The 18,661-nt window shown below is 34.9% G+C and overlaps 3 protein-coding genes across 5 annotated transcripts; all 3 read left to right on the plus strand.

Annotated features, from left to right (window-relative positions):
• Nucleotides 1–2,726: 2,726 nt before the first annotated feature.
• Nucleotides 2,727–6,048, plus strand: LOC136071525 (pentatricopeptide repeat-containing protein At1g11900-like). Of its 2 annotated transcripts, none has more exons than XM_065782945.1 (3): nt 2,727–2,914; nt 3,630–4,765; nt 5,215–6,048. In XM_065782945.1, exons 1-2 carry the CDS (start codon nt 2,801–2,803, stop codon nt 4,671–4,673), a joined length of 1,158 nt encoding a protein of 385 aa, XP_065639017.1. In that variant the 5' UTR covers nt 2,727–2,800; the 3' UTR covers nt 4,674–4,765; nt 5,215–6,048. The 2 variants fall into 2 exon arrangements, with proteins under 2 accessions (XP_065639017.1, XP_065639018.1); XM_065782946.1 differs by having other exon boundaries at nt 3,652–4,765.
• Nucleotides 6,049–8,764: 2,716 nt separating this feature from the next.
• LOC112000961 (pentatricopeptide repeat-containing protein At1g11900) lies at nt 8,765–12,092 on the plus strand. 2 transcript variants are annotated; one of them, XM_065782947.1, is made up of 3 exons: nt 8,765–8,929; nt 9,661–10,796; nt 11,248–12,092. In XM_065782947.1, exons 1-2 carry the CDS (start codon nt 8,816–8,818, stop codon nt 10,702–10,704), a joined length of 1,158 nt encoding a protein of 385 aa, XP_065639019.1. In that variant the 5' UTR covers nt 8,765–8,815; the 3' UTR covers nt 10,705–10,796; nt 11,248–12,092. The 2 variants fall into 2 exon arrangements, with proteins under 2 accessions (XP_065639019.1, XP_065639020.1); XM_065782948.1 differs by having other exon boundaries at nt 9,683–10,796.
• Nucleotides 12,093–14,787: 2,695 nt separating this feature from the next.
• LOC112000962 (uncharacterized) lies at nt 14,788–18,575 on the plus strand. The gene is made up of 2 exons (XM_024033131.2): nt 14,788–15,035; nt 15,947–18,575. Exons 1-2 carry the CDS (start codon nt 14,985–14,987, stop codon nt 18,254–18,256), a joined length of 2,361 nt encoding a protein of 786 aa, XP_023888899.2. The 5' UTR covers nt 14,788–14,984; the 3' UTR covers nt 18,257–18,575.
• Nucleotides 18,576–18,661: the final 86 nt, after the last annotated feature.

The raw sequence follows: 18,661 nt of genomic DNA on the forward strand, positions 1-18,661 counted from the left end.
TACTCATTTATGCTAAAATTAAAGGCAAGGAGCTGCTTTTATAGGTGACGAAAAGTTGGGCTTTTGCGACATCGACATGAAGTAGGTTAGAGTTCCTAGATTATAAACATTCTGTTCTTACAAACTGCATGTGAATGGAGAAATCCAGTTTTTTTTTTTTTTTTTTTTTTTTGAGAAAAATGGAGAAATCCAGTTTAAGCGTGCATGTACATTCCCTTTGGTCTCTCTCCTTTTTTTTTATTTTAAAGAATGCCTTTGGTCTCTCTTAGTTGTAAATACCATGACATGATTCATAGGTAATATCTTACTCTTTTGGTCTTTCTTGCATAAGTTATTACTCTTTTGGTGCTGAAAAAATGTTGAACAAAAGAAATTAGAACTTTTTTCTATTTTAAGTTCATTACTTAGTCATGAAAGGTACAAGTTTGATTCAATTTCTGCACCCAAAAAAAAAAAACTTGTCCACCTGAACATAACTCAAGCAGTGAAGGAAAAAACCCATAAAAGTTTGATTCCACATTTCATAATAAAACCAGGTTGTATCCTGTAAGAACAAAGGTAGCACAATTGTGATTAGTCTCATATGTATTCAAAAAAACATACGAAGTACCCACAAATGTGAAAATGGGTCAATTTTTCCTATATCACTTTACTTGTTTTGATATAAAATATTTTCACATTTTATAATGTTTACTATTTTGCAATAAAATAATTGGTTTATTTCGATCAAAGGAAAAATCACAGGCAAAAAACTGTAAAATGTTTTGCACATGAAAAATGGGTAAAAACATTATTTTACACTTTCTTCCATCAACCAAATAGGATTCAAAATAATTTCAACTAGTAGCATACCCATGCGTTGCGCGTGATAATTTTTTAGAATGGTCTCATTAAATATTTTATTAATACTATAATTTTAGTTATTAACAATTGATTTTTCATTAGTTTTTTAAGTTAATAAAAACCTTAAATATACATCTTTTTTTTACCTTTACACACACACACACACATATAGTGAATCTTTACACATACCTCTAAGAAAATTCTATATATTTCACTTTTTTGGATGCGTAAAATTATAGACTACTACTCCATAATGATAGTGGCTAATTAATTTTATCTATTTTTTTTAGTGATCTCATTTGTAACACTTCTTACCATTATCATATATTTACTAACTAATGATTTGCATAACAAAGATGATAAATGAGAGGTAGCATTATTCATTAGATTTTCAAAAGTAATAGTGTATGAAAATTTTATATAGATAGATATATATATATATATATATATATATATATATATATTATATATATATATATATATATATTATAAATAAGATTAAATGAAATGTCAAAAAATGGATTTTTAAATTTTCTAACTTTATTTCTTATGTAATTTCTACTATTATCAGAGAACATCTCTTTTTTAGTTATGATAAATATGGTTTCCATGGTTAGAGTTTGATTAGTTTTAAATTTAAATTTAGTACTATGATTGTATTTAATTGTTGATTTAATTTTTTAAGTGAATTTAACGGTTTATGTTACTACACTGTAAAGTTTTTAATGTTCTCCACATGGTAATCTCTATTTTATTTTTTACTTCTCCTTACAACTTCTTTGTTTTCCAATCAACGATTATTAATTGACTTTTTTTTTTCTTTATCTACTCTTTATTACTTTGTATTGATTTTTTTATACCATCTCTCTCTCTCTCTCTCTCTCTCTCTCTCTCTCTCTCCATTGGCAACCTATCATTTTCCAAAATTTGATGATGATTCTATGACATTAAATATGCATTATTAGTTTTTTTTTTTTTTTTTTTTTTTAATTTAGTGTTTCTAACTTGATTTGTTTTGTATTTCATTCTTCCTTTGATGCATTGGGTGTGAGAATGAGTGTTTAATGTGGACAATTTTATTTATTTAATTTAGCAAAAATATTATATTTAAAATTTTTTAAAATAAAAAGTAGTAGAAATATAAATAATTTAATGAAATATATGGAGGATGTGGCTGAATTTAAATGTTAAATAAAATGGTATGAGAAAAAAATAAAAATAAAATACATAACAATAAACACTAACTTATCCAAATAATTCTATGTAATATAATAATAGTACATTCTTATATACTATTTTTAATTATTTATAATGCAATATGATAATATTTAACAATCAAAGTCATAAAAAAAATAAAAACTTAAAACACAAAACTAAATCCCATCAACAAAAATAGAGTTCTAAAGAATACAAAACTCTATCAAGCTAAAATAGAGATGCAAGAAAAATAAAAATAAAAATCCACCAAAAAAATTGAGGGAGAAAGAGTGGGAAATAACCACTTTTTTGTGAGAGAAAATTATGTAAAGAATGGAAAAGTGAATGACAAATTTATACTAAGAATGTGATAATAAAAAGAAACAAAATAAAGGAAGATAAAAGGAAAGAGGAAGAGAAGGAGAAAGGTTAGAGAAAGTGTAAAGAGAAGGAGAAAGGTTAAAGAAAGTGTAAATGTAAAAAAAAAAAAAAAAAAAAAAAAAACAATTTGACAAATACAATTTTCTTTTATTTGAATTTAAGTAAAACATTACATTTTTTATTTTTTAAAACAAAAAGAGAGAGAAAATATAAATAATTTAATGATAAGGAGGATGTGGTTGAATTTCAATACTGAGTAAAATAGAAGAGTAGAAAAAAATAAGAAAATTAAAAGTATATCTTTGATTGGGGAAAATGTATGTTCCTTGGGCGTTCAAGGTGCAGTAGTGGTCTTCCTCCGAAAACAAAAGAGTGAAGCATGATAACCACTTCAAGGCATCTCAAGCACTACATTTTCCTATGCAACCCAACAAAATCTTCTTTGCCGATTCCCCAGTTTTCCATCATTCAAAGCAGGCTTCACATTTACTATGTAAGTGAATGAAACTATCAAGTTCCCATTCTCGAATTTGCTTTACATGGTTTTGATTTTTCTATGGTGTGGGGCCATTAGGGTGAAATTAATGTACTACTCTACTGGTGCAAACAAAATGCGGGTGTGTTTTGAATCATTTGGAATACACCATTGTCCATAACAATCAAACTAAGACTGTATTAATTGGTTTTAGTTAGAGTTCTTTCTCATTTTTAAGTGTAAAAGAAACCCACAAAGAAAATGTAGATTTTAATTCAATAGAAACATACCTATATCTGAAAAGTAAAGAACTGTTTCAAGGATTTAATAAAATGATACATGAAAATATATTGACATAAAAAAAATGCATAGTAGAAGTGTTATATCATTTTGAAGGATATCATAAAAAAATGTTACTAGTTAGGTGTATACAAAGCCAAAGATGTAAACTCTTGAGATAGATATGTAATAGAGAAATGACAAACAGAAAGAACTGTCCGCGAATATTGAAATGAACTCCAAAACTATTATGTCTATTTATTGATGCTCAATGTCCCATTGGCTTTTTATAATTGCAACTTGTAATGGCCATTGGAAGCTCTGTTACATGCAAATATGTATCTTGCCGCATATCCCATTTTTTTGGCAAAAAACTTTTGAGCTCAAGTAATCCTTTTTTTTTTTTAAGTTTTGTTTCCCTCTTTTGTAATTGTTTACTCTGCTTCTAATACAGAACTGTATCGCATCCATCACAGTTGGTTTCCCTTTGCCGTTCTTCACCATTATAAGGAATTTCATAGGCAAGTGTCAGTTTCCTGCAACACAGGCCTCTCCTAATAAAGAGGAAGTAACAGATGAAGTCTTAAATCAAATTCTTACTTCTGTAGAAAATGCTCCAAGGCCCAATACGAAAATTTGTACTGCTTATGTTGACAAGTTTTGTAGAGCTGGAAATCTTTCTGCTGCTGCTAGATTACTTCAATCCTTACATCATAAACACATCTTCCTTAGCCCTAAAGCATATAAAATCTTATTGAGGGCAGCAAGTGAAAGGCATGACATTGACCTTTTGTCTCAAGTATTCAAAGATTTATTAATATCCAATGGAGTATTGAGTTCAACATGTTATGCTGATGTTGCCAAGGCTTTTACAAAAACAAATGATGGTATACAGCTACTCAGATTTGTCAAAAAAGTGTCAGCACTGACCTCTCCTAGCGCAACAGTTGTAAACAGAATCATCTTTGCCTTTGCTAAATGTGGGCAGATTGATAAGGCCCTTTTGATATATGATCAGTTTAAGAGTCTAAGTTGTAAACCCGATTTATTCACATATAATACCATTTTGGATATCTTGGGTCGTGCTGGACGCACAGATGAAATGCTTCACGAGTTTGCCACCTTGAAAGAAGCAGGCATTGCCCCAGACATTGTTTCTTATAATACATTATTAAATAACTTGAAGAAGGTAGGGAGACTAGATTTATGCTTAGTATATTTCAGAGAAATGGGCGAGAATGGAATTGAACCAGATTTGCTTACTTATACTGCACTGATTGAGAGCTTTGGTAGATCAGGTAACATTGAGGAATCTATAAGACTCTTCAATGAGATGAAGATGAGGCGGATCCGTCCTTCAATCTATATTTACCGATCACTAGTCAGTCAGTTAAAGAAGATGGGGAAGGTGGATTTGGCATTGAAATATTTGGAGGAAATGAATTCACGTCATTCAGATCTTGCTGGTCCAAACGATTTCAAAAGAAAAAGAAGGTAGTTGAACTCTCAAAGGGCTTCAAGGTCTCTGCATTCATTGTTTGATTCTGCTGAGATATGTTGTGGAGGATTCTTGTGTTGCAGTTGATATTGGTATGTAATACTGCTCTCTCTGTATTCTTTTCAAAATGGTGCTAAGTTGCTCCTTTAAACAATTATGCTTTTCACTTCTCTTGGGTTTGTTCCAAGACCCAAAACCCCGAACTTGGATGCTTAGGCATATCTCTGTTTTGAGTACATTTGAATCATTCTCATTAGCACCTTCTTAATGATGAAATACATGTGAACAGACCAAGAGCCTTGTTGCTCAATTAGCACTTCTTGGTATTTCCAATAGAGATGTCCAGGGTTCAAATCTCTTCTACCCCAACTATCAATTTTTTTTTTAAAATAAAAATTGATGAAATACATGTGAATAGTTCAACTGTAAAACAGGCACTTACATTCCCAGTGGACTTGTTTAAATGAAATGCAAAATAAGGTGATTAAAAGTTTAACAAATAACACTATATTAATGATTCAGTATTTCCCTGTTGTGATAGGTACCCTGAAAAATGTTTAGAGATGCGCATGTGTAACTCACTTGTTCATCTGACTAGCTTGTGTGGAACTTTTGTGTAAACTGAGGTTGCTAATTTGAAGGCTAGTTGCAACTTCTTGGCATGCTGCTAAATGTTTGATAGCATCTGGAGAGGATTAGCTGCCACCTTTGATTCAAGGTTTAAGGGTAGAGCATGTGCTGTATGAGGATCTGGTTACAAAGTTATTGACTTTGCAAAGACTTTCTAAGATGAACAGTTGTGGATAAAATCATTTTCAAGGTTTTGAAGCTAGGCGCTCATTGAATAAATGGCCATTTGGCAGGTAATTGGCCATTAGTGTGTTGGCTTGGTGGTCATTGTCATCAGAGTGGGTTCTGTGCTACAAATTGTACCATCTAAACTAAGAAAGCTGTAGCAGGCAACACTTTAAGCTGTAGTGACTGTTCCAACTGTTGGTCTGTTAGCCTTGTTCAAGTATCTGATGAACTTTGAGTTTGAGCCATGACGAAGTGTATAATGGGTAGCGTCTAGATTGGCTTGTTCAATTGTAAACCTAGTGTAATGCTATAACTTCCCTTTCTTTGTGTTATAGAATTTCCTCAAGCTATCATACTGGTTGTTGTAGGCCTTATAAAAGGCTTGTAAGTCACCAACATGGAGATATGGAATTTCAGGCTCCCACTACCTGGCTATTGACTTCCATGTGAATTGTAATAAGCCTCATAAAAGCTTTTGTTACAAGAGAGTGATCCTAGAAGATGTAGGTTCTATTTTATTCTCTTGGTTATTCAATTAAATTTCACTGGTATAAAAAGTGTTACTTCTTATTGTGTAGTATCCGTTTGTATTTGATGGAAGATTTGTAATGCTAAAGCAAAGTTGGGCCTGAAAAGAATCAATCCATAGTGGGACAAGTCTAGTGCATGAGGCATGTTAGAAAATGTTAGATATTAGGTCCGAGTCCATTTGAGCCCAATACCTGTTGTACAGAGTACAGATCATTGCATTTGTCTGTGTAAAATTTTTTGTCTATTTTACAATAAAAATCAACTTTTTTTTTTTTTTAAATTTTACCCAACTACTTTTCCAAAACACCTACTTCAGATCATTTATTCTATATTTTAATTAAATATTCATTTTCATTTTTTATTGTTTTCTCTGATGGTCAGTGTGCTAAAGTAATGTGTGAGTTAATATAAAAATATAGAATAACAATTAAATAATAGGATAGAAAGTTTGTGTATTTACATTAGTAGGATAGAGTATTTACATTAGTCTGCGTATAATAATAGGATAGAGTATTTACATTAGTCTGTGTATAATAAAAAAGAAGTGTAAAATTTATATAATTTTGCCCAAAAATAACTCATATTAGTCCTTATATATTTGTGTAAATTTATAAACTTGTTATAGTTACCGTGTAAATTTTCATTGACATTATTCACTTTCTGCAAAATATTCAGTATTTTTCTGAGTCTTCTAACTAGCTAGGCAAACCTATTCCATGGGAATGTGCGTCTCGTTCAACTTTGGTCTCTGTTTAAGAAAACATCCTAGGTGTTAGTGTATAGATTAGGCTAGATTAGCCCATTGGGCTTAGCTCAGTATATTACTTGTACTGCACTCATGTTACTTGTATTGCACACATATCTAGTTTATATAAGACTTTCTTTTGTACATTGTTTTACACACATCAATATACAGACTATTCCGTCATTCTCTCTCACTTTATATTGTTAACATGGTATCAGAGCCATTCCTCTGACTTCCTGGTTCCTGTGGATATCTCCGGCGTTCTTCTGCTGCCCTCACCTTTATCCAGTAGTCACTGTCAGAAGTGAGTCACCACCGTCACGCCCACAGCCCCTAAAGCACTCGAATTTCGTCAATTTTGTTGATCAAACTGCTAAAGCCAAGGCACAGATTGATAGATCATCCGATCTGAGCAAAACCCAACAAAAATCTGCCAGAAATAACCTCGCACGCGCTGCCACGCACCGTCTGAAATTTCTGCCTCACGAGCACGCGTTGGCATGCGCCGCCACTCGTCTTATGCGCTCTCCACGTGCCTGCTCCGTTTCATGTGCTGCCACGTCAGCCCTAGGGTGACGTCACCTTCCCACGTCAGCATCCTAAGCTGTTGACCGAGTTGTTGACTTTGACCACACCGTTGACTGTTGACTTTGACCAAAGTCAAAATTTTTCAACAAGACCTATCTTGCTTAGTTTTTCGCGTAGATTTCGATTTTGGGCTCCGTTTCTGTATTTGAGGTCTCTAAATCTCATTTTTTTGGTCATTTTCTTCATTATGGCTCAACAAAATGAACGAGACATCATACGTCCTATCACCATTATGTTGGATGGTCTTACTAGCTATCATGCATAGTCTCAGAATATGACTGTCTTTCTTAAGGGTCGTAAACTGTGGAGATATGTGACTGGTTCAATTCCTAAGCCAGTACCAAACCCTAAGTCCAAAGCCACAGTTGCTAAAGAATCTTCCATGACTACAGTTACAACAGATGATTATGAAGAACGCCTAGAGGAATGGGAGAGTATTCAGAGTAAGATCTTGTCTTGGTTTATCAATACCTCTATTCCCTCCATTCACTTCCTTGTCTTGAGACTACTAAGGCTGCTTGGAAATTTCTGGCCGATCGCTATAATTGTACTAATGATTCAAGCTTGGAGTACCACATTGAATCAAAACTTTATCAAATGCGCCAAAAGACAGGTCAGTCTATTTCTGATTTTTATTCTCAGACTTCTATTATGTGGGAACAACTCTCTGTTGCAGATCCTCCACTAGGGTATTCTAAGGACATTGAGCTCTTTGTCAAATATCGGGATCGCCGTAAATTTATGCATTTTATGATGGGTTTGCGTGAGGACTTTGAGCCTACTAGGGCTTCTCTACTTAGCCGGTCTCCTACTCCTTCTCTTGATGCTGCAGTCAAGGAGCTCATTTCTGAGGAAAACGTTGGCCTACTCATCACATGTCATCATCTAATCATGTATTGGCTACACCATCTCCACAGCCTCCCATTGTTGCATTCACTGCTCCTCCACGAATAAACTCTGGGCGTCCCTCCTCTCAGTCTTCCAAAGGTACTCGCCGCGAGTTTTGCCGTGCTCAAGGCCATGACATCTCAGTTTATCGCAAACTGCAAAAATTTATGCAAGAGCAGAATAAAGCTTCTCTTCCTCGGGCAGCTGCTGTATGTCCTTCCGAACCATCGGTTCCTACAGGTCCATATTTGGCTTCCTCCTTGCCACCTCGAGTTTGAGAGGGGATGTTAGTGTATAGATTAGGCTAGATTAGCCCATTGGACTTAGCCCAGTATATTACTTGTACTGCACTCATGTTACTTGTACTGCACACATACCTAGCCTATATAAAGCTTTCTTTTGTACATTGTTTTACACACATCAATATACAGACTATTCAGTCATTCTCTCTCACTTTATATTATTAACACTAGGAACATATACAGTATACAAGTTTCTCAAAAAAAAAAAAAAATATATATATATATATATATAATTCCTTGGGCGTTCAAGGTGCAGTAGTGGTCTTCCTCCGAAAACAAAAGAGTGAAGCATGATAACCACTTCAAGGCATCTCAAGCACTACATTTTCCTATGCAACCCAACAAAATCTTCTTTGCCGATTCCCCAGTTTTCCATCATTCAAAGCAGGCTTCACATTTACTATGTAAGTGAATGAAACTATCAAGTTCCCATTCTCGAATTTGCTTTACATGGTTTTGATTTTTCTATGGTGTGGGGCCATTAGGGTGAAATTAATGTACTACTCTACTGGTGCAAACAAAATGCAGGTGTGTTTTGAATCGTTTGGAATACACCATTGCCCATAACAATCAAACTAAGACTGTATTCATTGGTTTTAGTTAGAGTTCATTCTCATTTTTAAGTGTAAAAGAAACCCACAAAGAAAATGTAGATTTTAATTCAATAGAAACATACCTATATCGGAAAAGTAAAGAACTGTTTCAAGGATTTAATAAAATGATACATGAAAATATATTGACATAAAAAAAAAAATGCATAGTAGAAGTGTTATATCATTTTGAAGGATATCATAAAAAAATGTTACTAGTTAGGTGTATACAAAGCCAAAGATGTAAACTCTTGATATAGATATGTAATAGAGAAATGACAAACAGAAAGAACTGTCCGTGAATATTGAAATAAACTCCAAAACTATTATGTCTATTTATTGATGCTCAATGTCCCATTGGCTTTTTATAATTGCAACTTGTAATGGCCATTGGAAGCTCTATTACATGCAAATATGTATCTTGCCACATATCCAATTTTTTTGGCAAAAAACTTTTGAGCTCAAGTAATCCTTTTTTTTTTTTTTTGTTTTTTTTAAAGTTTTGTTTCCCTCTTTTGTAATTGTTTACTCTGCTTCTAATACAGAACTGTATCGCATCCATCACAGTTGGTTTCCCTTTGCCGTTCTTCACCATTATAAGGAATTTCATAGGCAAGTGTCAGTTTCCTGCAACACAGGCCTCTCCTAATAAAGAGGAAGTAACAGATGAAGTCTTAAATCAAATTCTTACTTCTGTAGAAAATTCTCCAAGGCCCAATACGAAAATTTGTACTGCTTATGCTGACAAGTTTTGTAGAGCTGGAAATCTTTCTGCTGCTGCTAGATTACTTCAATCCTTACATCATAAACACATCTTCCTTAGCCCTAAAGCATATAAAATCTTATTGAGGGCAGCAAGTGAAAGGCATGACATTGACCTTTTGTCTCAAGTATTCAAAGATTTATTAATATCCAATGGAGTATTGAGTTCAACATGTTATGCTGATGTTGCCAAGGCTTTTACAAAAACAAATGATGGTATACAGCTACTCAGATTTGTCAAAAAAGTGTCAGCACTGACCTCTCCTAGTGCAACAGTTGTAAACAGAATCATCTTTGCCTTTGCTAAATGTGGGCAGATTGATAAGGCCCTTTTGATATATGATCAGTTTAAGAGTCTAAGTTGTAAACCCGATTTATTCACATATAATACCATTTTGGATATCTTGGGTCGTGCTGGACGCACAGATGAAATGCTTCACGAGTTTGCCACCTTGAAAGAAGCAGGCATTGCCCCAGACATTGTTTCTTATAATACATTATTAAATAACTTGAAGAAGGTAGGGAGACTAGATTTATGCTTAGTATATTTCAGAGAAATGGGTGAGAATGGAATTGAACCAGATTTGCTTACTTATACTGCACTGATTGAGAGCTTTGGTAGATCAGGTAACATTGAGGAATCTATAAGACTCTTCAATGAGATGAAGATGAGGCGGATCCGTCCTTCAATCTATATTTATCGATCACTAGTCAGTCAGTTAAAGAAGATGGGGAAGGTGGATTTGGCATTGAAATATTTGGAGGAAATGAATTCACGTCATTCAGATCTTGCTGGTCCAAACGATTTCAAAAGAAAAAAAAGGTAGTTGAACTCTCAAAGGGCTTCAAGGTCTCTGCATTCATTGTTTGATTCTGCTGAGATATGTTGTGGAGGATTCTTGTGTTGCAGTTGATATTGGTATGTAATACTGCTCTCTCTGTATTCTTTTCAAAATGGTGCTAAGTTGCTCCTTTAAACAATTATGCTTTTCACTTCTCTTGGGTTTGTTCCAAGACCCAAAACCCCGAACATAGATGCTTAGGCATTTCTCTGTTTTGAGTACATTTGAATCATTCTCATTAGCACCTTCTTAATGATGAAATACATGTGAACAGACCAAGAGCCTTGTTGCTCAATTAGCACTTCTTGGTATTTCCAACAGAGATGTCCAGGGTTCAAATCTCTTCTACCCCAACTATCAATTTAAAAAAAAAAAAATGAAAGTTGACGAAATACATGTGAATAGTTCAACTGTAAAATAGGCACATACATTCCCAGTGGACTTGTTTAAATGAAATGCAAAATAAGGTGATTAAAAGTTTGACAAATAACACTATATTAATGATTCAGTATTTCCCTGTTGTGATAGGTACCCTGAAAAATGTTTAGAGATGCGCATGTGTAACTTGCTTGTTCATCTGACTAGCTTGTGTGGAACTTTTGTGTAAACTGAGGTTGCTAATTTGAAGGCTAGTTGCAACTTCTTGGCATGCTGCTAAATGTTTGATAGCATCTGGAGAGGATTAGCTGCCACCTTTGATTCAAGGTTTAAGGGTAGAGCAAGGGTATAGCATGTGCTGTATGAGGATCTGGTTACAAAGTTATTGACTTTGCAAAGACTTTCTCAGATGAACAGTTGTGGATGAAATCATTTTCAAGGTTTTGAAGCTAGGCGCTCATTGAATAAATGGCCATTTGGCATGTAATTGGCCACTAGTGTGTTGGCTTGGTGGTCATTGTCATCAGAGTGGGTTCTGTGCTACAAATTGTACCATCTAAACTAAGAAAGCTGTAGCAGGCAACACTTTAAGCTGTAGTGACTGTTCCAACTGTTGGTCTGATTGCCTTGTTCAAGTATCTGATGAATTTTGAGTTTGAGCCATGACGAAGTGTATAATGGGTAGCGTCTAGATTGGCTTGTTCAATTGTAAACCTAGTGTAATGCTATAACTTCCCTTTCTTTGTGTTATAGAATTTCCTCAAGCTATCATACTGGTTGTTGTAGGCCTTATAAAAGGCTTGTAAGTCACCAACATGGAGATATGGAACTTCAGACTCCCACTACCTGGCTATTGACTTCCATGTGAATTGTAATAGGCCTCATAACAGCCTTTGTTACAAGAGAGTGATCCTAGAAGATGTAGGTTCTATTTTATTCTCTTGGTTATTCAATTAAATTTCACTGGTATAAAAAGTGTTACTTTTTATTGTGTAGTATCGGTTTGTATTTGATGGAAGATTTGTAATGCTAAAGCAAAGTTGGGCCTGAAAAGAATCAGTCCGTAGTGGGACAAGTCTAGTGCATGAGGCATGTTAGAAAATGTTAGATATTAGGTCCGAGTCCATTTGAGCCCAATACCTGTTGTACAGAGTACGGATCGTTGCATTTGTCTGTGTAAAAGTTTTTGTCTATTTTACAATAAAAATCAATTTTTTTTTTTTTTATTCTTTTTTATTTGACCCAACTACTTTTCCAAAACACCTACTTCAGATAATTTATTCTATATTTCAATTAAATATTCATTTTCATTTTTTATTGTTTTCTCTGATGGTCAGTGTGCTGAAGTGATGTGTGAGTTAATATAAAAATATAGGATAACAATTAAATAATAGGATAGAAAGTTACAGAAGAGTATTTACATTAGTCTATATAATAAAAAAAAGTGTAAAATTTATATAATTTTGCCTAAAAATAACTCATATTAGAGCATTCGCATCAGCTCTTGTAAATTCTATGTCTATTTTACATGAAAAAACCTACTTTTTCTATTTTACCCGACCACTTTTACATTACACCCACATCAGTTTATTTATTTTCCACATTTATTCAATAAAATATTCCCTATTTTACAATTTTTTATTATTCCTACCTCACTGCCCCTCTCTCTCACAAACCCACAGCCACCATCATCACCGCCCAGCCACCATCACCACCATCATCAGCAACCAAAACCCACACAAATCAACCAAAATCAACATCAGATCAACAGCCACCATCATCACTGCCCAGCCACCATCACCACCATCATCAACAACCAAAACCCACACAAATCAACCAAAATCGCCACCACAAATCAACATCATCAGAAAAAATCATTGATCGATCACCGCCGCCATCGATCATCGCCGCGATCGACCTCGCCGCGCTCATCGATCATCGCCGATCATCGACCTCGCCACGCTCATCGATCATTGACCTCGCCACGCTGTGACCCACAGCGATCGATCTCGCCATCGACCTCGCCATGCTCCAGTGGCACGCTTTGAACGAGAGAGTGAGAGATGTGAGATAGGTAGAGAGAAAGGCACGCTTTGAACTGAGAGTGAGAGATGTGAGATAGGCACGCTTTAAACTGAGGATGAAAGTTGTGGAGAGAGAGAGGCAGCGTCTGAGATAGCTAAGTGGCAGTGAGAGAGAGAGAAAAAAAACTATTAAAAAAATAAATAGATGAGCTACAGTACCCGTGTAAATTTACACGGGTACTATAGCTCGTTTATAGTTTTAGACATATTTGAATGATTTTAAAAGAACTGATGTAAAGGGTTTTTGGGTGCAAAATGTGTAAAAGTGGTCAAAATGTGTATTTTACACATTTATAAAAGACCTGATGCGAATGCTCTTAGTTCTTATATAATTGTGTAAATTTACAAATCTGTTATAGTTACCGTGTAAATTTTCATTGACACTGTTCACTTTTTGCAAAATATTCAGTGTTTTTCTCAGTCTTCTAACTAGCTAGGCCAACCTATTCCATGGGAATGTGCGTCTGGTTCAACTTTGGTCTCTGTTTAAGAAAACATCCTAGGAACATATACAGTATACAAGTTTCTCAAAAAAAAAAAATATATATATATATATATACAGTATACAAAGTATTAGCATATATATATATATATGATACTACAGTTTACTAAGTATCTAGTGGATTCTGAAACATGAAACTAAGTAACTAACTAGCTAGTGCCTATAAAGTAGAGTCACAATTTGGTGGTCCTCTGGCTCTGTTATTTGAAAGTGACTTTACTTAGAACCGCTTAGTGGCGTAAAAAGGAACCAGCTAGATTTTCGGCAAAAACAGTCTTTAAAATTGATACTAACATGCTTGGCTACTTTCTAAGAACTTTTTCACCAATGGCCTCTGGTGGGGATAAATGATTCTTTTTTGTGAAAATGATTATAACTTTGCAGCTAGAAATAAAAATGAACTATACACGGATGAAATTTCCATTTTCATTTGCGAGAGAGGGGGATTCGACTTCAAATTCTCGTTATTAGAAAAATCAAATTATAGGAAGGAAATTCAAAGGACCACTATTACGAGAACTGTACCGCTATAAGAAAATTCAAACAACTGCCATGATATATTATGAGAAAATTCTAAGGACCACTATTCAATTACAATGTACCAATTAGAATTGAAAAAAAAAAAATTATAGGAAGAAAAGGCTGTTCTAAGAAACTATATCACAATTTTATGGAGTGTACTTTATTACATGAAAGAGCATAATGAAAAGGCCATTGTAATAGTTCTCTCACTTTTAGAATTCTTCAAAAATGAAAAGATAATTTAATGCCTTAGGCGTGAGTCTATTGATACATTAATAGATTACCTGCATGAAATGTGTGATTTATTTAGAAACTACACAAATCTGAACCGTTCATATACATGAACCTGGCTCAAATTAGTAGGGGAAAAAGAAGAATAAAAACAAGAAGAAGAAATAAAAAGTAGTCCAGCACATAATAACTTTGACAAGAGGTCCCAATGGATTAAGACCGTTAAATTTAGAGGTTTCTGGGTCCCAACCTCCATTTAAAGTTTGTCACTTTGCCACAAATTAAACGGTCAGTGGTCACTTTAGTTATTTATAAATAAAATATATGTACATAATGGAATCCTAATCTTAATAATTCATACTAAATCATCCATGTGACATAGTCCGTCAGTGACACCCTGTTGTCTCTATTTTTTCAGCTCTTTTCTAAAAGTTTCATTGTGCTTTTTTAAGTTGTTGCCAACCATATCATTCCTTTCCTTTTTCCTCATCTTTAACCATTTCAATCTCTAAAACACTTTGAAGCTGTCACCTTCCTGTAGAATTCCTATGGCTACTGAGACTGCTTCATCAGATTATACTTCTGCTACTGATCATGAGGTAAGTTCGTTCTTGTGGTATTTGTATTTTTAAATTCTTGTGATGTTTTTATGATTCAAATGATGAACTATGTCTACTATTTTCTGGGGTGTTAAAGAGTTCAACTAATCTAAACTTCGTATGTTTCTTAAGATTAATTGTATGTTTTCTCTGCTTATAGCAAATCCTACTAGTGCTATTCATTTAAAGAAGAAAAAAAATATAATTGTGCCTTAAGTTTTGCTTATTTCTTTGTAATCACTAGATGTGATCATGTGAATCAACCTTGGTCATGATTATGGATTTCTTATTAAGATCTAGTTAGAATATGTTAATTGAGTATCTCCTATATATTTTCTAATATGTAAGAATATACCTTTTATCAAGAGTCAAGTAACCACTTGGAGAAGGATGTATTTGGTAGCCAATTTGCTGTCTACTATGTGTGATATTGGGAAAGTATCATTTTTTAGTATCTATTCCATCCATGCTCATGCAAATCACGATGTCTGAGGAAACATAATCTGCTCATAAGGTTGCCAGGACATGATCCAACACAAATTCTAATATATTTTAGTAAGTTATATTTTTCATCAAAAGAATCTGGGTTAAACCGATTCGCTTTAACCATGGACCGCAAGTTGGCAAGGATTTTTTTCCAAGCACCACAAGCACTGTGGACCACAAGGGCTTGGCAATGGTTTTCCTTGACTCTTACAGATCATCTGAACTGGCTTTCCAAATTTCTTTTGCTTGGATCATCGTACACTTATTTTCTAATTTTATCTTAAAATTTCAATTCAATTGAGATGCTATAAGTAATTATAAAACAATTCTTTTAGTGCTTTATTATGGTCTTACAGGACTGCCTAATTGTAAAAGTTGCACTTCTGTTTAAATTTTCTTCTTTGTGCTCATTCATTATATTGCAGCAAACTGAGAAGAAGGTGAATGAAGAAGTAAAAGCTATTGAGCAAGACAGTGTCTCTTTTTCCAAGGAAAGTGTAGAAGATGAACCCAAAGTCAATGAATCACCAAGTCCAGTAACCCCACTATCTAAACTTGAAGAAGTGTCAGAGAATAAGCCCATTGAGCCTCTTATACCTGGGGTTGAGAAGACTGACGATGCTCCTATTTCAGATCTTCCAGTTGAAGATGATACAAAGGAGGAAAAACACCCCATTCCTGATTCACATACTCCCAGCATACCATTGCCAATGCCAGTGGAAGACACTGGTAATACCCAACGAGAAGAGCAACCAGCTGTGGAGTCTGCAGTAAAAGAAGCACCAGAGCAAGTAGCAATTTCATCTCTTGAGAAAGAGCAAGAGGAGAAACCAAAAGTTGTTGATGCCCATGAATTAATAGCTGAAGCTGCTGAGAAACTAGAGGAGCCACTGGATGTGCTTCCTGCAAAAGAATCAGAAGCAGTAGGGATAAACGAGATTAAAGATTCAAATGTGGAGTCCATAGAAGTGGAGAAAGTGGAAGCTGCACCTACTGAAACCAACGAAAAGCTAGGAGAACAATATGAACATACTAAACAGGTTGAGAAAACATATGAGGAGGTTCAACCAGAAGTTGCAGTCATGGAAACCAAGGAAAAGCCAGCAGAACAATCTGAACTTACTAAACAAGTTGAGAAAACATATGTGGAGGTTCAACCAGAAGCTGCAGCTATAGAAACCGATGAGAAGCCAGTAGAGCAATCTGAACTGATTAAACAAGTTGAGAAAACATATGAAGAGGTCGAGACAAAAGGAAGTTTGGAGGTTAATTCAACCACAAACACAGGGACTTCGGCTGAAAAGGATGAGAATACCCAATTTCTCAAGAAAGAGCAAACTGATAAAGAGGAAGAGCCTATTGTCATCACAAATTCTGAACAAGTCCTGACTGATCAAGAAGCTCAGACTGATCTGAAAGAAGATGGAGGAGAATTTTGTCCACCAAGTACTGTCTCACAGAAGGTTGATACAGAAGACAAAAAGGAGTTAAGTGGGGCTGATGTGGTTGAAGAGCTATCAAAGAAGGCAGTGGTGGAGACAGAAAAAGTTGCAGAAGAGAACGAGGCAAAGACTGTGGAAACTGAAGAAGAGAATGAAAAGAGAAATTTGATACCTGAGGAATCAAGTCCAATTAAAGAAGGGGATATCAATAGTTCTATTTCTACAGCTGAAGTTATTGAAAAATCATATGAGGGAGAGAATACTGGCAGAGATGTTGAAGCGATTGAGGAGAACAAAGGAGAGCAGAATGTAGAAGACAAGATAGCAGCTTTAGCTGAGGCTGATAAAGACAAGCACTTGGAAGAAAAGCAGGCTGAAGTATCAACTGAGAGAGAGAATACTGGCAGAGATATTGAAGCGGTTGAGGAGAACAAAGAAGAGCAGAATGTAGAAGACAAGATACCAGCTTTAGCCGAGACTGATAAAGACAAGCACTTGGAAGAAAAGCAGACTGAAGTTTCAACTGAGAGAGAGAATACTGGCAGAGATGTTGAAGTGGTTGAGGAGAACAAAGAAGAGCAGAATGTAGAAGATAAGATACCAGCTTTAGCCGAGACTGATAAAGACAAGCACTTGGAAGAAAAGCAGGCTGAAGTTTCAACTGAGAGAGAGAATACTAGCAGATATGTTGAAGTGGTTGAGGAGAACAAAGAAGAGCAGAATGTAGAAGACAAGTTACCAGCTTTAGCTGAAACCAACAAAGATGAGCACTCGGAGGAAAAGCAGGCTGAAGTCACTACAGCCATTAGTGAAACACTTAAGGAATCCCAGGAAAAGCAAACTGAAGTCACTACAATTATTAGTGAACCACTTAAGGAATCCCAGGAAAAGCAGGCTGAAGTCACTACAGTTGTTAGTGAATCACTTGAGGAATCCCAGGAAAACACTACAGTTGTTAGTGAACCACTTAAAGAACCCCAGGAATCTGATTTGCATTTAGGAAGTGAAAAAACTGTAGAAACTGCTGAAGATAAGTTGGAGAAAGAAAAAGTTGACGAGGTTGCAAAATCTGAGGTTCAGAATCTGGAGCCACCTGTCAATGTTGGTGATGAGATAAAAACATCTCAGGACCAGCCAAAAGAACTACCAGCCAAGTCCACTCAAAAGCAATCAAATAACATTATATCCAAGGTAAAACAGTCACTTGTGAAGGCAAAGAAAGCCATCATTGGTAAATCTCCAAGCTCAAAAACCCTCTCCTCTGATACCAAGGGTGACATTAAAGTCAAATAATTGACATAGACTATGAGGCATTGTATAATTTTATGCAGACGTGATATCTTTTCCAAATTGTTGTGTGTGACATATGTAGCGGTAGCTGCTCGGTTCATCTGTGTTGCTGTTCTCTCTTGCCTGCTTGCTTGCCTGTTTGATATGTAAAGGGTGTATATAGAAGGTATAGTTTTTGTCATACTCACTATTGTAAAAATTACAAAGACAGTGTTTTCTGTTTCTATTCAATTCTTTGCAGTTGTATGTATTGTTTGGGTTTGTAATTGATTGATTGCCAATAATGATCAGGAGATGAGAACTGTGTGCTTGTGAAGAAAAATTATTGTTGATATCTATTTTGTAATTGCTATAGTCACGTCATAATGTTTTCTTATTACTATTGTTAAATATGTATTTCAATAGTGC

Source organism: Quercus suber, unplaced genomic scaffold (genome assembly GCF_002906115.3).
Source record: "Quercus suber isolate HL8 unplaced genomic scaffold, Cork oak 2.0 scaffold_321, whole genome shotgun sequence".
NCBI lineage: Eukaryota > Viridiplantae > Streptophyta > Magnoliopsida > Fagales > Fagaceae > Quercus > Quercus suber.